We start from the raw sequence: 21,187 nt of genomic DNA on the forward strand, positions 1-21,187 counted from the left end.
GTGGCCCTGCGCCAAATACAATCTCCAAAATAAAGCTTGCCTTTGGAAAGACAATGGCAAAAGGGCATACAAGAAGAGATAATCTGAGAACAGATTTTCTCTTTTTCTGTGTGTCCAGAGGCTGCCCATCTGCCCAGAGAGATATATATCGACTGTGATTCCTTAGACTTGTGCATGTTGTAAATAGAAGGTAACGGTTTTTGCAATTGCCAATTAAACCGTCCCTAACCCTGCTAGGGTTCTGTTAGGATGGCAGTTATGTCATCTAAAAAAGCCAATGACTTGCACACTATTTATTTCCCGCTATACTATAGTTTTCCCAACAACCAGCAATATTGAAACCCTGCAAAACTTTCAGCATTTTTACAGTTTCAATATATTCTCTTTACTCTAATTTTATAGCCTTTTTACAAACGTGCATGGCCCCAAAAGGAGGCTTTGGGAGATGTTGTCAGGTCACATCTTGGTTTAAATTTGTCCCCAAAAAATGGTGTAAATTATTAATAAATAATAATAATACAATAATAGTATTTTAATATGATGACTTCAGATGCCTCAACACCTGTGAAGAGACGACTCCAACTACTGCGAGGACTTCAGATGACGCAACTCTGAATCAACATGCACCAATGCTAAATTCTGCTATACATATCCTAATCATTGTTAGCATGTATTCATTACTTCATTGGGCTTAATTTTGCCTTAATTTAATACGTTGTTTAAATTAATACTTTGTTAGCTAACTGCATACATTTCTGAAATGCATAAGTCACCTCTGATAACAGATCACTAATGTAGACACATGTATTTTCTGTAAAGCTGCTTTGAAATAATTTAAGATAAAATTTAGGTTTTCAGTTTGAATATATTTTAAAATGTAATTTATTCCTGTGACGTCCAGTCGTATTACTCCAGTTTTAACAATGATTAAGTAAGTGATAATGTACACCCAGCCGGTTGTTATCGCAGAATAAACCCCGACAGAGTGATCAGGACCCCGACGCGCCGTCCTTATTACACGGCTACTAGTTTCAAATAAATTAGACACAAAATATCGTCTTGAGATTAAATATTTTATTAGCTCTTCCGCAAAGCTTCCGCAAAGAAGAACAGTTCCAAACTGCTTTAAGCTTTTATCTATTCCTGCTAAATGTTGAAAATGAATGCTGAAAGGGTTAGTTCACCCAAAAATGAAACCAAGCCTATGATTTACTCACCCTCAAGTCATTATAGGTGTATATGACATTCTTCTTTCAGACAAATATAATCGGAGTTATATTTAAAAAAATCCAGGCTAACGTTAATCCAAGCAATAGTTGTAGCTGTTTTTGAAGTCCATAAAAAATGCAGCTGTCCGTCAAATAACGTGCTCCACACGGCTCCGATGGGTTAATAGAGCCTTCTGATTCGAATCGATGCGTTTGTGTAAGAAAAATATCCATATTTAAAACGTTATAAAGGAAACCCGCCTTGAAGTCTTCCATTGTAGTCATGGCTGTTTAAGTATTTAACAACCACAAGATGGCACCAGCGTTAAGCATAGAAATACTGGCGTGCGCGCCATCTGCTCCCCAGATTTCTTTGCCTTCACGAAGCGGTAGCATCACTCCCTTTGTGCGATTTATCTGACCCTTAAAAAAGGGATTTAAAGGTCCACTGAAATCAAAATTTAAGTTTTTTAGCTTTTAGGATGACTGTGTTAGCCTTAAAGTTATGAATAAGCTGGTATGTTCCAAAACTATGACAAAATTTGCATTTAGGAGATATAAGCACCCAAAATTTGAGCGCAGCGCGGATCATAATGCGCGAGTCGGTGCAGACAACAAACATATTGACCCATTTGAATTCTGCACAGAATGCTGCATTTCAAAGCGATATGGAGGAGATTATGATGGTAAACTTTGTTAGAGGAAACTGCCTTTACTAAACAGAGAGAGAAGGTCCGCTCTTGCGCTCTAGTCAAACTGTATATTAACGAAACACTATTGGCTGTTTCAAAAAAGGGGAGGAGCTGCTAACAGCTGGAGCCGTTTCAGTGGAAATCACATCAACACATTGAATAATGCGGTGCGTTTCAAGGCACTTCAGTGGGCCTTTAAGCATCTCTCCTTCACTACTTCAATGGCCACGGATGGCAGAACTTTGTTCTCCCAACTGGTGAAGTATATGATGGCGTTTCGTTGTTGCCCTGCCGTGCACTCGCTCTATTCGAGCGATGACCTGCATGGTAAGTGATACATTATATATTATTTTATATATTTATGTATATGGGCCTGCCCACATGCGTGAGGTGGCTCAGGACACTTCGAAAAGCAAATATCGCTATGTACTCCCTCTTGAAGAGGTATTTTAAAACTATAAATACTAGGCCTCCCTCGACTACGGCCTGGGGTTCGAATGTTTAGCTCTAGGACATTGAGTGTGTGCAGGCTATTTCCCTTCTCTCACTCCCTCTCACGAGTGCGCGTGCTTAGCGAAGTTTTTCAGCTTGTATGCGCGCACAAAACTATTTGATCCTCCGCCCGGAAGCATGTGAGACTGTTTCTTGCGGCCTGGCTTACACTTTGCTTACGACAGCATCTGACTCCAAGGATTTCGGGCCTATCTCGTTTGACTACGCTTTCCTGCCTGGCGGCCAGGAAAATGCGCAGCCTTTGCGGCCTACTCCAAGCTCGTCGTCGCGCTTTGCGTGTGACTGAGAAGCCTCTTAGAGCTAGAGGGACGGCGCTGCGCCATCAGCCAATTAATTGGCGTGATTCTATAAGGGCTTTAGACAATCGGCACGCCCATGGGCGTACCCCATATGCGTCATTATACAGCATCAATGTGAACCTATGTAAAAAAAAAATATTTTACAGAGGCGTGTAATAAGCCTGGAGTAATACGACTGGACATTACAGGAATAAATTACATTTTAAAATATATTCATATTGTAGAGAAATTGTATTTAATAATTGTTTAATCGACACGTCATCATCAATATAATGTCATCATCGTCACGTCATCCCCGCCGTGATACCGCTGCTCTTTCTAATATTCAAATCTAATATGACTTCTGACCTTTAAGGCAGAGTCCTGCACGGGTCCATTTTAGGAGACCCGCCCCCGCCCGTACCCGCAAGGTTTAGCACCAGATTCGACCCGTGACCTGTGAAAATATCAAAATTAAATCCGCACCCGGCCAGACCCGTTAATATTTGGCCCGTTACCCGACCTGTGCCCGCGATAAATCACACACGCTAAAATCATTCAAATTAAAATGCTTTATTTTTTATCTTGCACCTCTCTCAACATCAACAGTGCCATGGAATGGGCTAATGAAACAGGCTGTGCCTTTAAAGACTCGTTGTCAACAATTTCATATAGCCTACTCCACTCACCCACTTTACTTTTACTTCACACATCGCTACTCCTGCAACGCTCGCTCCATCTAGGCTAAGAGAGGCATCAACAAAAGTTGCACTGTCCCAGTGGTGGTGACGTGATAGGTCAAATGGCATATCGTTGTTGCGTGTGTGTGTGTGTAATGGTAATTTGGACATAGAAATTGTAATACAGTATGTTCGAGGGGGGAAGAAGGAGGCGGAAACCGGGTGAACATTTAAAAGACTTTAACCAAACAAAACGAAAGTAACGTGCAGCCCCTCACGGACATCTGCCATGCGCACACACATAATAAAACGTAAACACAACTCAACGTCAAATCCATGTCTGGTGATCTCTTATCCTTTATTGGTGTAGCTCGTCCTTATATGCCTCCGAGCTCCCTCAGACGACTCGAGACCGATGTGGCTCACAGGTGAAGCTCATTCACAATCACGCCCGGTCTTGCTCGCTCTCTCGCTCGTTCACCTCGGCACAGAAATATTGCATATATTTTTCATTCGCGCTTCTACCCACCCGCACAGAGTTAATTATCCGCCCGCATCCCCGCCCGTCAATTTTATAAATGTCACAATCCACCCGTTTTAGCCACTTTTATGCGGGTACCCGTGGATACCCGTGGGTACCCGACCCGTTGCAGGACTCTGCTTTAAGGTTACCAGAATAATAATCAAACACTCTTTGTTAATAGGCCACAGGAAAACTGGCACCCTAACTGAGCCTGGTTTCTCCCAAGGTTTATTCTTCTCCATTATGCCACCTGATGGAGTTTTGGATATATAAGATATCATACTTATATGCTGATTTGGTGCTCAACAAATATTTCTTCTTGTAATCAATGCTGAAAACAGTAGTGCTGCTTAATATTTTTGTGGAAACCATGATACTTTTCATCCAGGAAACTTTGAATAGAAAGTTTAAAAAAACTGCAATTTTGTAAACTATGCAAAAGTATTTCCTGTCAATTGAATGCATCCTTGCTAAATAAAAGTATCAATTTCTTAAAAAAATAAAATAAAAACAACCTTACCGAACCCAAACTTTTGAATAGTAGAGGTGTTTCAAAGCATGTCCCAATACTGAGTAAAAATAGCAAACAACAGCATGTAGCAGATGCTGTTTTTATACACAAATATAATTTTAATTTTACAGATTCAAACTAAACACTTTCAAACTGCTAATGAATTTACAATTTTCTGTCAAATCTGTAAATGGAAAGTCTGTAGTCATACATGACTTGTAGAGCCCCAGGAAATGTCCCTAGTGTCCTACACTTCATCTCAAAGAAGAAAAATAAGAGAAGGACAGTGGCAGTCTGGTTTGTCTGCTGCTCTGGTCTGGGATCACAGCTCAGAATTCACTGTGCAGCCTCTATGACTAATATGTGACATGACAAAGCAGTTTGACATTTTCAGCTTCTCTATGTTGGTTTTCCCTCGGGTCTTTCGACTGAAGGGGGACTAACAGGTGAATCCATTTCCTCAGGGCTCTTGACTTCACCCAAAAATGTTCCAGGCTTTCTGAAAGACATGCTTTTATAGCAGGGTTTGAGAGCTTGCTTGTGCAATTCATCCATTGTCTAATTCAAGTTTCGACTGTGATGTGATGCCTATTTCTCTTGAGTGGAGAACATAAAAACAGCACTGTCAATGCACTGAAGGTGTGGTGGCCTACTTCTTCTGATGTTGCTGGTGCCACATGAATACCTAGCAGAGCTGTCGCAATCAATTAAATGGCAACCTTTGTGAGGGCGGGATGCACCTCTCTCCCTCTCTCTATTTCATTGCATTTGATGCAGCCCAATTTGTATGCTCCAAATCTTCCTGCAAACAGACATTCAGAGCATCTTGTTACTGCTCCTCCTTGTATGCTTGAAACTTCAGGCTTTACACCTGTCAGCTGACATGCAATTAGTGTTCTTTACAGTAAGGTGCCTGTCATGCTCCATCAGTTCTGTGCCAAAATCAAAGACAGCAACAACTCAAAGGGAAGAACATTTCTTTATCATTCAGTGCACGTCAGCGCCATTTGACCAAACATTTACTGATTCTTAAAGGAATAGTTCTCTCCAAAATTGTCATTTTTACTCACAACATCATTCTAAATTCATATGGATTTCTTTTTTTTCTGTGAAATACATAAAAAAGAAAGTCTGAAGACTATGCTGGTCACTGATTTACATGCAATAAATTATGCCAAAGCATTTCCTTCTGAAGTCAAAATATATTTGCATGAGAAATTTAAGTTGTTATTCACTGAAAACTTGACATCCACTTTAGCTGTCCTTGAACGATTCATCAGAGAAGAAGCATATAAATTCATTTTATTTATTTACATGATTATCATGGCTATCAAAATCCAGTGTTCTGTATTTTGCGTACGTGAGTTTTTGTTGTGTACTGTGCTAATTAATTGAGACTTCTTAGTTGGCCTTGTTTGTTTCGTTGCTTCTATTGCTCTCCCCTTTTTTGTAAGTCGCTTTGGATAAAAGCGTCTGCTAAATGATTAAATGTAAATGTAATGTAAATGTATTTTTTCTGTACTGTTTTGTCCACATAGCAGTATGAATAACTGTTCATGAACTTGTAATTTTTTGTTGAAGTTTGAAAACTTTATTTCCAATGCATGGAAAATAAACAACTTTTTGTGTTTGTCTTCAGAATTTCAATATAGCACACAAGTCATTTGCACCACTCTCAGGTTGCTCTTTTACATACATTTTCATGGAATGAAAAAATCTTGGTTACTAATGTAAGACTTGTTCCTTTATGGAGAGAACAGAGACATTATGTCAAAGACTGACTGATGGGGTCTCACTTTGGAGCCCCAATCACTTCTGATTTGTAGAAAAACAGTCAATGGAATTGGCGAGTGGAATTTGCATGCCAAGCCACTCCCTGTGCATACAGGTATACACGATGGCGGCACACATCCACACTTTCAGGTTTATGCAGAAGAACCGATTTGGCAGGAAAGACATAACCTCTCTGTTCCCTACATCAGGGTACAAGGGTTACATCAGTAACCAAAATGTTCCCTATCTGTCAGTCATGTTCGATTTTATGTCAAAGACATAAGCCCCTGAACTGTAATACGAAGGTTGGAGACGCAAATGCTGATGTGCCCTTTTGGCAACAGCCCTTATACAGTCATAACCTAACCAGCACCCCACATAAGCCCAATAATAATAATACTCCATTCAAACCGGATGGAAGGGATAAGGCTTATAATGGAGATGGTTACAGCTGCTGTTCCTCTTGTATGTTACTTCATTGAAAGAGTGCTTCGGTCCTCTATACCCAATTTATTTATCAGGAGGAGGCAACACTCAGAGTGGAGTGAGCCCTCACTCTGAAGGGGCCCGGCATGCCTTGGAGCTGGTATCCACTATCCATTGGGCAGTTCACGTAAACACGCAGGGAGTGAATTGCACAGTGTGCTTCAGGTTGGCCTGAATTCAAGGCACAAGCCTGCAGGTCCCCCACCCTCTTGACTGATTCTCAGCATCTCAAAGGGAGCTCTTTTCAGACCAGAAAGAGATTCAAGAAGGGATGAGATGTGGCCTGGGAGGATTTAACAATATATACCTTCAAAGGGGACAGCCTTCAATCCAACCTCTCTTGCATGAAGAAAAGCACAGAGCTGATTGGGCATTTCCAGGAGTCTTCCACTCAGAACACTATTCAGCTAACTGACTTCACTTCAAAGCATAAGCTTGCCTAGTAGAGGGAGCTCTGGCTTGAGAGATAATGTCTACCACTGCCAGTGGTAGGCCACTTAAGTTCTCCACATCCCATCCAAGCCCTGTCCCTGAGAAAGAAGGTAAATCCACCAGGGAAATCCACCAGGTAAGGGGCTGTAGCAAGCAACATCAGGTCTGAAAACCATGTCCGATTGGGCCAGTAAGGTGCAACATCAATACCTGCTCCTTATCCTCCCTGACCCTGCATTGTCTGTGCATGCACATATTTTGGTACTTTTGACAACACTACTCCAGAGCAGATGGCGAGAGAGTTGGGCACACGCAATGTGAGCAAAGCCTGCCCTGCCAATTGATGTACGCAATCATCGCAGTGTTGTCCATGCGGGGCAAACGTGTTGGACCGCACAGACAAAACTGCAATGGTTGCGTACATCAACCGGCAGGTCAGGGTATGCTTATATCGTAACCGGCGCAGGGCGAGTAGCACTGCCAGCAACTCTAGGCAATTGGTATGCCACTGCAGTCAAGGTCCCGTCTAGAAGCCCTAAGCTGCATGCCCATTGGACACAGCGCCCTAGCCCGTTCTGCCTGGACACAGCGCCCTAGCCCGTTCTGCCTGGACACTTGTTCTAGGGGTATTTCCAGCCTTTAGAAAGGAAAGGTCTGACCAAGGGCTGAAAGTTTGGCAGCAGATTGGTGTGATGGTTTGCTGCAAACCAATGTTGAGGCATCTTGAACAGGAGCTTGTGAAGGGTCCAGTTCAAGAATCACAGATCCAAGATCGGCTGTAACTCACCACCTTTCTTGGGTACAATTAATCATGGGTAAAAAATAAACTGTAAAACTCTGACTTCATCTCGGCTGGAGGGATACACTCTATTGTGTCCTTCACAAGCAGGACCAGAATTTCTGCATGCAGAACAGGGGAATATTTGCCATGGTAAACCAGATGCCACTGAACCTCGGGGTATGCCTGGCGAACTGAATTTGATAGCTGAGTCTTAAAATCTTAATATGCCAACAAGACCGGCTGAAAAGCACTTGCAGGCTCCCGAGCTCTGCACAAGCAGCATCAAAGGGACAACCGATGTACCCATGGAGGCCAGTGAGGAACACTGGGGCCTAACCCTGGCATATCCCAAAGTAGATTCAGCAAGTGTGGCGTGACCAAGTCTGTGGTTCCCACAAGGGAATGGTTATGGGGGTGTGAAGAATCAACGCATCCTTTACAGGCGAACTCCCTCTCTGTGGTGAAAAAAAAAGTGGGGTGGGAGTGAAGAAGCAACACATCGCTCACTGTTAAAGCACACCCGATATGGCCCAGAGACTAAAGAAACCACTATTGAAAAAGTGGGTAGACGGAACAGAAATAAACTTTTAAATTAAACTGAAGATTCGCTGCCCGGCTCTCCGCCAGAAGTAAGAGTGGAAGTGACATGTGAAGGCCACAAACAATGCAAACCATGGATACCTGCAGCAGGGGGCAGAGTGATTGGGGGTTAGGATCCTTGTTTAAGGGCAATTTCCTTCCAATATAAAGAATTGAACACACAAACTTTGGGTTATCAGTCTGTTAACCAGATTTGTTGATCTGCCCCTCAGCAGACCTGCATAATGCGCTGAATGCGCTTTCTCTTCAGCAAGAGATCTCCTCTAGTTTTCAAGCTCGTTTAGGTTATAGAAATGCTCTTTGTGAGGCAAATGGTCTTCAACATAATGTTGAATATGACTGGCAGACAGAGAGCAAGCAGCATTAACATTCTGCTAAACATCTTATAAAGATTTTTAAATTAAAAATCAGTTAATATTAATTTATGTCAAAAATCCAGCTTTTATGTATTACAATTAAATGGAGGCGAACAAAGAACAGAAAGATTAAGTAGATGCAGGTTATTCTTACAAAAAAAAAAAAAAACTGACACTGACTTCTGTTTGAGAGTTCTTCTGTCTATCAACAAGCATCAGCAAAGACCAATGAAGCATCTTATAGTAATGTATATCTAACACACCAAATTTAAATCATCAGCAAACTGAGTGCTACAAAAGCACTTTTTGTGAACTCCATAGGCATACCCCGACATTTTCGCTCCATTGTTTAATTAGAAAACAGGAACAAAAATAGCTGCTTGGAGACCTGCAGTGTTCAAATCCCACTGCTTATCGAAGTTATTACTGCAGTGAGGTGATTCATTCTCTGTCTGGGACCTGCTGGTTAATTAAAACTGACTGTCCTCCAGAATTCTCCAGCCACCATTCAAGACCAGGTTAGGGATGCAGACTGGCTAGGTCTTGAGCATCATGGTTGCGGTTGTTGATTAGGCACACTGAAGGCTGGGAGAAATAGGTCCCTTGGGAGAAATACATGTTGTGAGGTCAGAGTTGGGGTAATGGAGGGTTTCCTTTATATAAATAACTTTGGTGTGGGAGTGGGGCCAAGGTGTTTCCTTTATGGATGGCACCTTCAGTTTAACAGGGTTATCAATCACGACATCCAGGGTTTAAAACACAGAGCGGCCAAGCGGGAAAAATACTGAACGATCAGGGAACTGCTCTTCATTGAACTGTATTGTAAATCAAAATGACTAAACTGTGTTTAGCTTAATCTAAATTTAGTCCAAGATGTTAATGTGGCCAACCTTCAACTACATTTTGCTGTCACATTAAAAGGAAAATTCAACCAAAAATAAAAATTCTGGCTAGCACTTTATTTTAGTGTGCTTGTAACATGTTAAATGTAGTAATAATGCTTGTTACATGTTAAATGTAGTAATAATTTATGTAATTATATAAATTACGCATAATTACATGCAGCTAATTCTAAACCAAAACCTAATCCTAACCCTATAGTAAGTACCAGGGCTGGACTGGGGCTAAAATTCGGCTCTGGCATACCCAGCAGATCCGGCCCATGAGTTCCCTGTGAATGTTTTTGCTGGGGTTGGGGCCTTCAATTGGAGTAAATAAATAAAACTAGGACAAGGGCAAATAATGATAGATATTATCGAATTTGCTGCAAATGCAGATAAACTTAATATTGTTTTTTTTTGTCACACAGAAATGCCCTTGGCAGTAAAGCACTGATGTGATTTAGGATTTTGAGCTAAGATGGAGTAAAGTAAATTTACTTCTTTTAAATGCTGTCATCATTTACTCACTCTCGTGTCATTCCAAACCTGTATGACTTCTGTGAAACACAAAAGAAGATGTTCTGAAGAATGTTGGCAACCAAGCCATTTTGGTTAGGCTACCATTTGAATATTGTATGAACAAAAAACAGACTCAAATTATTTTATTTAATGCTACACAGAAATAAATTCATTTAGGTTTGGAATGACATTAGGGTGAGTAAATGATCACATTTTTGGGTTGAAAAATCATATTTTTCAAGAGTTAACACATCATTTAAGTAAGACACTGATATCTATCTTTCATTAGGCTATTCAATTTCATTAAATCTATTAAAAAAAAAGTTAAAACTTTTAAAGAGGAAAAAAAAGCTTTGTCCTTAAAACTGTTTTATAGAATATAGTTTAACTGTAGGCCAGTTTCATTTAAATGTAAGATCATGGTAGTAACACAGTAAAAAACATAGACTGTAAAAACCTTGCACCTCATTATATGGCTATATAATGAACATTCTAAAACTATATAAAACATATATAATAAACTATTATATTTGTAAGTAAAACAAAATGTAAACACCTGTAGAAAATATGAAAACAGCCTCTATAAAAGTTATTTATATTCGGCAATATTAATTTAAGTATTATAGCAACATTTTTAAAAAATGTTTCTTCCAAAACACCATATTTCTTCAATGTTAGCTGCAATGTAAATTGTGGTTCTGCTAAAGTTTGTGTGTATTGCCGTTTTCCACTTTACCTCGCCATGAATACGTGCTCATGGCTGTTTTCAGCTGATTCAACACAGAACCTGTAATGTTTCCATATCATACGATTGTATAAAACAAAATTCGGAGTCAAAGTGCCGTATAGAGCAGCATTTAAATGCAGCGTGCGTTCGTCAGCGGCTGCATTATGCAGATATTCACCTTTGCAGTTCCATGCGCTCAAATACTAAATAAATAAATAAATAGAAAAAAGCACCTGATATGGAGGGGAGGTCTCTCTCGATTCGGCTTGTCAATTCAGAAGACAAACCAATGGGCCGCTGTCGCTGCATGTTGTCAGTGGTAAAAAATAAAAATAAAATTAAAAACACTACCGGCCCCAAAGTGAGTCGGCCCACCGGGAGTATGTGAAGCACATGAGTATGTGCCCACAGAAAACAGTATGTGATGTTAGTTAATGTAATTGTACTGTTGCCCAGTTTATATTCTGACTTACAATTCTGGTTATCTATGAGGGTGATCTACTTGGTTAAATATCATTATTCTGAAGCAACACTCTCATCAGCTTTGATGTATTTAAATCTTCTTATTTATGATATATATTTTTACCTTTTATAAAGGATTTTTATTTAATCTTTATTAAAAATCTTATTAAATATGAGCTATGCTTCAGCATTCCTTTTATATTCTTAAATTTGATCAATAAATTAAATTAGAATAAGACACATAGGGTTGTTACCAATCAAATTAATTAATTTACACTGAAAAATGACAACTGACAAATAAATACTGTTATGAGTATATATATATATATATATATATATATATATATAAAACAAATAAGAAATGTTAGATTCGTTCAAATGGCTGATTTGTTCATTACTTCATTTATGAATAGGTCATTGAAACTTTGAGTCAACCGATTCATTCAAAACGCCAAATCATTCAGTAACACACTGCTGTTGTGAGATGCGTTATGATTCTGATGTGGAAATAATATCTAATCTTGGAAATATTTTCGCTGCTAAAATAGAACAAAACCAGTCAATATTGCATCTAAACTGTAAGTGGCTAATGTTAATTCATTGTTTATGGAACTGTCATATGAAATCATTGTCACATTTCAATCGTGATGGTATTCAGGGAAACAACACCCTTGGTCGTGTCATGTGATGTTTTTTAACTGTATTATAAGTTATAAAATATAAAAACTTCACATTTTGAATTTCTACTGCACTATGTAACTGAGTTTCTTTGTGTGAGCGGGGCTGATTTGTTTTGATTTCTCCCAGAGAGGTTGCGAGAGCCTCAACAGCGCAACCTCATCGTTACTGTTAGTTCTTTATACATTATATATTATTAGCCATTAATTATCCGGACAATCCTTAATCTCGAGCCCTGAAACTGATCAGAAAACGTAACAGAACTTTGTAGAAATGTAGTGGAGTAGAAAGTAAAATATTTGCTCCAAAATGTTACAAAGTAAAAGTCAAAAGTATGCACTATTGATTCTACTTAAGTAAAGTACAGATACAAAATGTACTTAAAGGTCATGCCATGGTGAAATAATAAGATTTCAGTACATGAACATCACATACTGTGAGTCTCAAACATCATTGCCTCCTACTTCTTATGTAAATCTTGTGAAAACATAACACAACGGAAAAAAAGTGCTTCTCAACATAAACTCAACAGTGACACAAGCATTGGGGATCATTTATATGCACGCCCCCAACATTTGCATCTGTCCAAACGTGCATTGTCAGGCAGAAATGGGAGCGAATCATCAAAACAAGCTGCTCGCATGGACACACTTCATGTTCCAGGCTGTGCAGGATACTTTTCTACCCTTCCCACAGATAAAAAATGTCAACAGTCATAGTTGATGTTTATATTTGGATACCTCAACCATTTAACTCAAAATCGTTCGTTTGTTCGGACCTTTTCAAGCAAGCTTCGCTCAGCGTCTTAAACTGAAGAAAGTGGCAAAGTGGATTTAATTACTGAAATCTGGCAACCGCACGAACGAGAGCTCTTTCTCGCGCGCGGATGATCTGAAAACACAAATAAACAAGTAAGCTGCATTTTATCAAACTCCATTTGAGATGTTTTGCTTAAAATGTCATTTAGTCTGTCTGTGTTCTGTCAGGACGGTCAGGACTCACGAGCTGAACAGCTGAACTGCTTGTGAGCTTTGAGCTGCTGAAATAAGCCAATCAGAGCAGAGCTCAACATTAATATTCATGACTCTTCCAAATAAGGCAAAAACAGAGCATTACATCCTAGGGACAATTTATAGGGTTGTAAATGGACCTGTAAAACTGTATCTGGACAATTTTTGCCCTTAAATAAGCCACATACCCTATATGTAGATATCAGAGAACAATTTAACATATTGTTTCAAATCATTCTAGGGCACCTTTAAGTAAAGTAACAAAGTATTTGTACTTTGTTACATTCCACCCCTGGTAATAAGGACACCTTAAAATAAAGTTCTGTTATTTACTCACTCACCGTGTCTTTCCAAAACTTTTTGCCTGTCTTTCTTTGACTTAGTGTTTTGTGGAACACAAAATAACATATTTTCAATAGTTTTTGTCCATATAATAGAAATGATCTGTGTCCAAACTAGTAAGTCAAACTCTTATCTAACATCTAAAATTTTAATCATTAACAAATACTAACTGTACGGTGTAAAAAACAGGCTGTTTTGAACAGGCACGACATTATACCATGTCAACAGATACATTCTTTCTGTGTTCAGATCAGATTAATCAGATACATCACAAATCACAATACATTTACTATGTTCTGATATAAAAGTTCAACAGAAAATTACATTACCAAGCTGTTAAGGTCTTTAAAGAATATAGAAAATATATAAAGCATTTTTTATGCAGTCATTTTTATGCTATTAAAGTCAAATCGCAAACCCTCTATTGTTAAGGTCAGGATTTAAACTACAATGAAACATTTATTATTATTATTAGAGATTCATATCTAAAGTCTAAATTTAAACTAATAAAAAAATGTTGCCATAAAAGCAACACTAGGCAAGAAATATTTTACTTGAGAAACTTGCTTAAAGAATCCATTAGAATAGATGTGAATAGTAGTGAAATTATAACATAAGGGAATGCAAATGCTCAATTAACATGAAGGTGGCCTTTGGAGAAGAGCTCAAGCAGACTCCATTAACCTTAACCATATAATGAAACACAACCAAATACAGAGCCACTGCTTCCAGTTGAAATATGTACTTAGAAAGAAGTACATAGTGTCTGTCTACAACAGAAACATACAGATGCTAGTCTACACTGCTGAGTTCTGACATCAAGACTGAATGCACATAATGACAGTTGATAATGTTTTTGCTGTGATTTTATTATTTTTCATTCATTTTTACAAAAAATATTTTGTGTTGAAATCAACTTAATTTAAGATAGGCAATGCGTAATTTATTTTCTTTTTTGGCATTACAGAATCGGTAATTATAATTTTGCATAATATTTAGAATGGGGATATATAATTATTATAAATATATAATTAGAATTAGAAGGGGACATATTTCTCATGAAAATAAAAAAACAATTCGCTTAATTTTATTTAAGAAAAATATAATTGTCTTTCTCTCTTTTTTAGTCTGATTTTGGAGTGAAATAGACATTTCTTTTTAAGATTCACTCAATCTGTTCAAAACTGAAGTGCACTTTAAGGCAAACAGTGTAACTATTCCATATATTTTTGTAGCTGTATAAACACTGGCCTACCTTTTTATTACAACACCATTTCACAAGTAGTAAGGGGAAAAATGCATTTCAGTCTAGGTTAGTGTTCATTTGTCTGCCATTTGTGGCACGACTCTTCAATAATAGTTCACATTATTTTGCTGAAAGCCATTGTGATTGAAGTCTATGATGAACTACACCTCCACCCACTTGCTGAGTTCTCTCTCTCGTTCACCCTATCCCACCCCCTGTAACCTTTGCCCCTCTCTGAGGAAATACAAAAGCCTTTCTTTACCTGATGGGATCACCTCATGGAAACCTGGCCCCAGAAATGTCATTAAATGCCAGTCTTTGGTCTTTATTTTCCCTCTTTTTTTGCACTTAATATTTTTCAAATGCTCTCTACCATGGGCAAAACTGAAAAGCCATGTGAGAACAAAATGCAAGGTTTTCACCAGGATTACACTGTTGAATCTTAACTTGAATAGTGTGAAGCATTAAATACAGTAAAGCTGCTTGATTTTAAGCAATCTATTGTATAAAGTGACATAAATGTGATGTGACTATACTGGAGTGCCGTATGTTACAATGATAAGATGTTTTTCTTTAAGATGTTCAGTGATAAGATGTTCATAAGATGTTCTTATGCGTTATTAAAATGCTTGCAGTTTTCTCAATTTTGTTGTGTTTATTTTGTGAAAGCAACCAGATCACATTTACATATTCATCTAAATGCCGCTCTCAGCAGTGTGGGTGGCGTCAGATGTTTGTTAGAAAAATATCGCTGCTCACATATTTCGAACTTTGTGTAACTGCAAAACGAAGAACGAAGAAAAAAAAAAACATTCCTGTGAGTATAACAACACCTTAAGACAAGCAACATGGTCAATTGAAAGTAAATGGGGTCAGTATTGATTTCATGTTGACTTCAAAATTAATACTCACTAATTTAAAGTATAATAAGAAACTCTTGTTCTTACGCAAAGAAATTAAGTATATTATCTGAGTGTGTGGGTATGTCAGTTCTATAGAAAGCATACTAATGTATATATTGTGCATTAGCTAAATTGGGCTCACAAAATGGGGGAAAGCAAACTTTGCTCTGTTCATTCCATTCAGTCTATTCATTCTCTGTCAAATTCATACCAGCTAGTCTGAGTGAAATCTAAATGTGGCTATTGCGTTCGGGCCGCCTGCAGCACATTTCTTGCACTCCCACAGAGCAGTGTGGCATTAGATGTGGCAGTCAGGCAATACTGAGGGCGTGTTGACGGTCGGGGGCGTTAGTGCCATTAAATCGCATGTCTGGTACCTGGAGGCAAGCAGGCGCCTGGCCATGTGGTTTATTCACGTCCACCGCCACGAGCTGCCACCCTCCAGACGAGTCCTCGTGAAACATCTGCCACCAGTAGTAGATAGAGAGAGAGGGAAAGAATGAAGGAGAAAAGGAGGGAACATTTTTAACAAGTGTGAATGGACTGGCGGTTTGTCAGTTAACATGCAAAGTTAAGTTAAACAATTATTCTAAATGCCATCAAATTGCATATTTGATAACACAAGTATAGCAAATAAATTAGGTGGGGGGGAAAGCAAAATAGTTGGCTTCAAAAACAATTGGCAATTATATTATAATTCTAAATCAACTTCACAACCAATTTATAAACATGGGCAAGGTCACAAGAAATTGACTTCATGATCCAGCGAGCATCTATTCACATTTCAGAATCTAAATGCACCATGACTTCACCATGACAGATACGAGGAGACAGCAGCGGAGACAGCAGGGACTAGAGGAGGGAGGTGATGCTATAGCAGGCACCTTGAATCTGGCAAACAACAGAGGCTCCTCGTATCCATATGTACACAGTCCAGAACTACTAGATAGCTCTGTACTTGAAGCCTTTTTATCATCTGCCATTTTAAAATCAAATGAAACAAACTGTTTATAAAACGAATAGCCCACCGCACCTCAACAAACCACATAATTTGATATATTATCAATGTCCATAGCACAAAAGGTGTGGGATGAGATGCCACATTAAATGTTGCCTTAAATTTTACAAATTTAGTGCCCCCTCCCATTGTTCGCATCCCCAACGAAAATCTGCTTATGGCTGTTCCTAATGTGCACTGCTGCTGTTCCACTTATGTCTGTCTTTTATCAGTTCAGAAGAATAGATAACCAATTAAACCCAAGAGAAATGACAGTCATTAAGCTCGCAATGCCCCTTCAGCTCTGACAGATTAAAAAGGTTACCTACATAAATAGATATTTTAAAAAGTTTCCCCTCATAGTCTTGTAATTATAACTTTGCCATTCATGTGGTAATCTTCTAAAGGGGTCTTATTGAATTATATTATTTTTATAAGACAGTCACAAAAGGGATGGTGCAAATCTTGCCAAAGAGTATCATCAGGCCCCAGGAGAACCTTATTCTTTTTTTTTATCTCTTTCAAATTAAAGGCATCATTCCAAGTTGTATTGTCAAACACTCAATAAAACCAAGGTTTTGTGTACCCTAAGAGATTTTTCTTCAATGAGGCATTTTAGCGTAATTAATTAAAATGAAGACACACAAAGCCTATTTATTTTCAAGGTCACAACACTTGAATTTGTTAACTCAGGGTCATTTTTTACATTCTGGGTAGTCAGGGTTAGCAATTTCTCGCTTTACATTTACTTTACATAATCTCTAGGTTATTATTTGCTCTAGGTTCTTATTTACATATTTATGAGGTCACAATAACATTGTGACCTGCTTTAATGAACATGTGTCCAAAACTGTATACAAATGTTACTAGAACCAATGTAAATAAATAGTTTGTATAAACTGCTTTTTGTATGACAAATGGATAAAAAAGAATTAACTTTCACAATAGTATCAGACTCTTTAAATTTAAGCTGATATTTCTGTCCAATATTTCATGACAGGAAATAGCCAACCAAGTTTCTCACACACATTCCTAAGTTATTTCTCCCTTTGAGGTTTTAGCCCCCCAAAATAGCCTAACCTAGACCAAGAGCGGCATTATACTGTTTTTTCTGCAGACATTATAGATAAGGAATCGATTCAAAGTTTTGTAAATGGAAATGGGTTTGGAAAACTATTTTTTACTGAAGACAATTCAACTTTGTGTCCCTCAGAATGACATTTGCCTTATTGCTTTTGAAAGGTTTTACTGTAGATTTGCAACAGAACTGTATTCCATCTTAAAACCTGTGGCCATCCCTTGACTTTATAGTATGGTATTCTTTGTTATAGTGTAAAGTAAATGTAAAGTTTAGGTTTATTATTATTCAGCATGGATGCATTAAATTGATTGAAAATGACAGTAAAGACTTTGTACAAAAATGCTGTTCTTTTGAACTTTATATTCATCAAATAATCCTAAAATAAAAGTGTATTATGGTTTCCACAAAAATATTAAGCAGCAAAACATTTTCAACACTGATAACAATATTACTGTTTTTACTTTAGAGATTTTAGGAAAAAAACTTGCTCATCCCAAACTTTTGAACAGTAGTGTGACAAATAAGGCAATTTTCATTCATGCATTCCAGTAACAAGAATAGATTTGTTATGGAATATACGGTAGTAACAATCATTTCAAGGGTCCTCAGTTTTCTTAATGATTTGTTATTTTCTTTAGTTTCATTTTGAGGTGACATATGCATCAGATTTATTTTATGATATTTACTCCACTAAAGCAGTGCAGGAATAAATGTTGTGTGCTATAACCATTCTTTTTCCAGAGCACACATCTACAACCATAAGACTTGAATAACAGTGGTCAGGTCATTCCTGTCCTGCCAAAAAAAAGCTGCCAGCTCCACTCATGCCAACCTCTAAGGCTCTGCTCCAGGACTGGCTCTGGCACTGTGACTGGCTCAGTCAGGAAGACACTATGCCTCAGTTCACACAATTACACACACAACTTTTCACACCCCGCCCCCACTCCAGATTTTCTGTGCATTTGCACCATTAGCTTAGTTAGTGTGAATTTCTCACCAAACATTAGGTAGGCGATGGTTGTATAAAATCAACTAGACAGGTTTCCCCACAGGAGAGCTTTGCAGGCAGGAAAGCAAGAGTATTTAGGGTTAATTGATTCTCTCTATCCTTTCAGTTGATCAGTCACATCAAATCCAAGCTGAATGACACATTCTCTGTCTTTTCCTCTCTTTCAGCCTGCTTCGCTTTCTGCCACGTTCCTCTATGACTCACCCTGGAGTCTGCCAGCTGCCCAATCAGATTTCTCTGTGCCGTCCGGGGCCCCTACCTGACAAACAGCCAAATTTATTTAAAAAACAGCTTGCTGTTGGGTGTATCCTGCCTGCTGAAGGCCAGGGAAGCCAGACTCAGAGCCTCCAGGGAATTATGGGAAGAATTCCTTCAGATGTCTGTGTTGGTGTGTGCTTAATAATCATAAATGCTGGTTTCGTTTTTTTTTTTGCTTTGGTTGGTCTAATTATATCAGCCCATTTCTCTCTCTCTCTCTCTCTCTCTCTCTCTCTCTCTCTCTCTCTCTCTCTCTCTCTCTCTCTGTCTGTCTACACATATATATATATAAGCAAATGTGGAAAATTAATCATACACAAAAGCTGGCTTTTTGTGAAGATATGCGCAAGTGTGTTTGCATTTATTGTACCTGTGTAGTAGCTGTTGATGTGGTGCTGCTTCGGGACCCCCACATTTGCTGGAACTGCACTCTGATCTCAGCAAAAGTTTCTATAATCACAGCGATGAACACATTCTGGGAACACAAGCAAAAAAATGTAAAACATAAATGAACGACCATTAATGATGATTTTATTAAAAGGGAAACATCTGAACAGATCTGTGTTAATGATATAATATATATTTCATATCTAACATGTCAGAACTGTTGCCTTTGAATTCAAACCTCACTACAAATTAAAGTGCTATATGCGTCATATATACGCCTTATTTAGTAATTGATAGCCACAGATTCTTTTAGCAGACCTTAACTTGCAGTGAGCCTGGAATATTACTTATCATTTTTCCCCTGAGGTCCACACCACCTTTAAACATTTTGGGGTAAGACTTTGTCTTTGTAAAGAAGTAATACTTTTATTCAGCAAAAATGCCAGTAAATACATTTATTAATTTTACAAAAGATCAATTTGTTACAAATCAATTTAAACATTCGATTCATCAAAGATTCCTGGAAAAAAAAAATCAGCAAAAAAACAGTTTTCAACACTGATAATAATAAGAAATGTTTAAAATAAGCAGATTAGAATGATTTCTTAAGGATCATGTGACACTGGAGACTGAAGAAATACATTTAAAATATATCAAAGTAAAAAACAGTTATTGTAATATTTATAATAATATGGATTATGTTATTACAGTTTTACTTTGTTTCTGATCAAATAAATGCATAAGCAGAGGCGGACAGTAGTGAATAATTTTTACTCAGCTTAAGCCCGATTTTCAAGAGTCTGTACGTTATCAGTGTTTCTTTGGAAAACCTTTACTTCACAATATTCCAAAGCATTATGTTGTACTTTTTACTGCTCTAAATATCACTTTGAAAAACATTCAGTACTTAATTATGTTAGAAATCATGTTATACAATATTATATATATATATATATATATAATATTTTATATATTACGCAATATGTTAATACATTCTTACTTTTACTCAAGTAAAAGTAATTCAAAGTAATTCATCCTTTTATTTATGAAATGCAGTACAATAAAAAGTACCAACATTATGGTTTGTAATGTATTGATGTAAAAATTTTACAAAGAAACACATTTTGATAAGGTACAGACTTAAAAATACTTCACTACTGTCCACCTCTATGCATTAGAGAGCCTGAATAACCCTGACTTTTATATGAATAGAAATGATAAAGAATCCTTGTGCAGATTATGACTAAGTTTTTGCAGATCGCTGGTGTGAGAAGAAAAGGCTTTTTCCACCTTGACCAGCCATGCGAGGAAGAAGATGAGTGTGATGAAGTAGAAATATGAGCGCCAGCGTGGGAAGCTGTCGATGGCTCGATACATGATGAAGACCCATCCCTCCTGAGACGCGGCCTCATATACGGTGAATATACTGGTGCCTGCAAGAGGAGATGACAAGAAGGGTCATGATAGGGACATGAGAGTCAGAAGAGGGGGAGAAGCTCATGTTTGAGAAGTCCCAGAGTGGTCTGACTGGGCACTGAGACACAAAAATTCAGACATAAACACAGTCTTGGCATTAGTGAACCTAGTCAGGTGCTTCCTATTACCCAGCTATGTGTTCCTGTCTCCAAACAGCTGAATGAGATGGTTATCCGCACTTCAAAAGTACACTTTGGTTCCATGTTGTGCCGGAGTGTAACAGTATATCAAAGGAACTCCGCTACAAAGAACTACACACTCAACGACAGACTGCATTCATGGCTATGCTGTATTATGTCTTTTTGCTAATGATTATGTATCATGTCTTTTTGATCATACAAGTGTGATTTCATAAAAGATGAGAGGAAAGAGGGCAAAT

The 21,187-nt window shown here is 38.1% G+C and overlaps 1 protein-coding gene across 2 annotated transcripts in view; it reads right to left on the reverse strand.

The window, feature by feature from the left end:
• The window catches only part of nalcn (sodium leak channel, non-selective), a 119,020-nt gene that overhangs the window by 68,805 nt on the left and 29,028 nt on the right, over positions 1 to 21,187 (reverse strand). For both annotated transcript variants that reach the window (XM_067443994.1, XM_067443995.1), the window contains exons 10-12: positions 20,623 to 20,765; positions 19,316 to 19,420; positions 15,978 to 16,064 (exon numbers count right to left, since the gene is read on the reverse strand). In XM_067443994.1, coding sequence (XP_067300095.1) covers positions 15,978 to 16,064; positions 19,316 to 19,420; positions 20,623 to 20,765 — 335 coding nt within the window. The remainder of the gene's footprint in view (positions 1 to 15,977; positions 16,065 to 19,315; positions 19,421 to 20,622; positions 20,766 to 21,187) is intronic.

Source organism: Pseudorasbora parva, chromosome 5 (genome assembly GCF_024679245.1).
Source record: "Pseudorasbora parva isolate DD20220531a chromosome 5, ASM2467924v1, whole genome shotgun sequence".
NCBI classification, from domain to species: domain Eukaryota; kingdom Metazoa; phylum Chordata; class Actinopteri; order Cypriniformes; family Gobionidae; genus Pseudorasbora; species Pseudorasbora parva.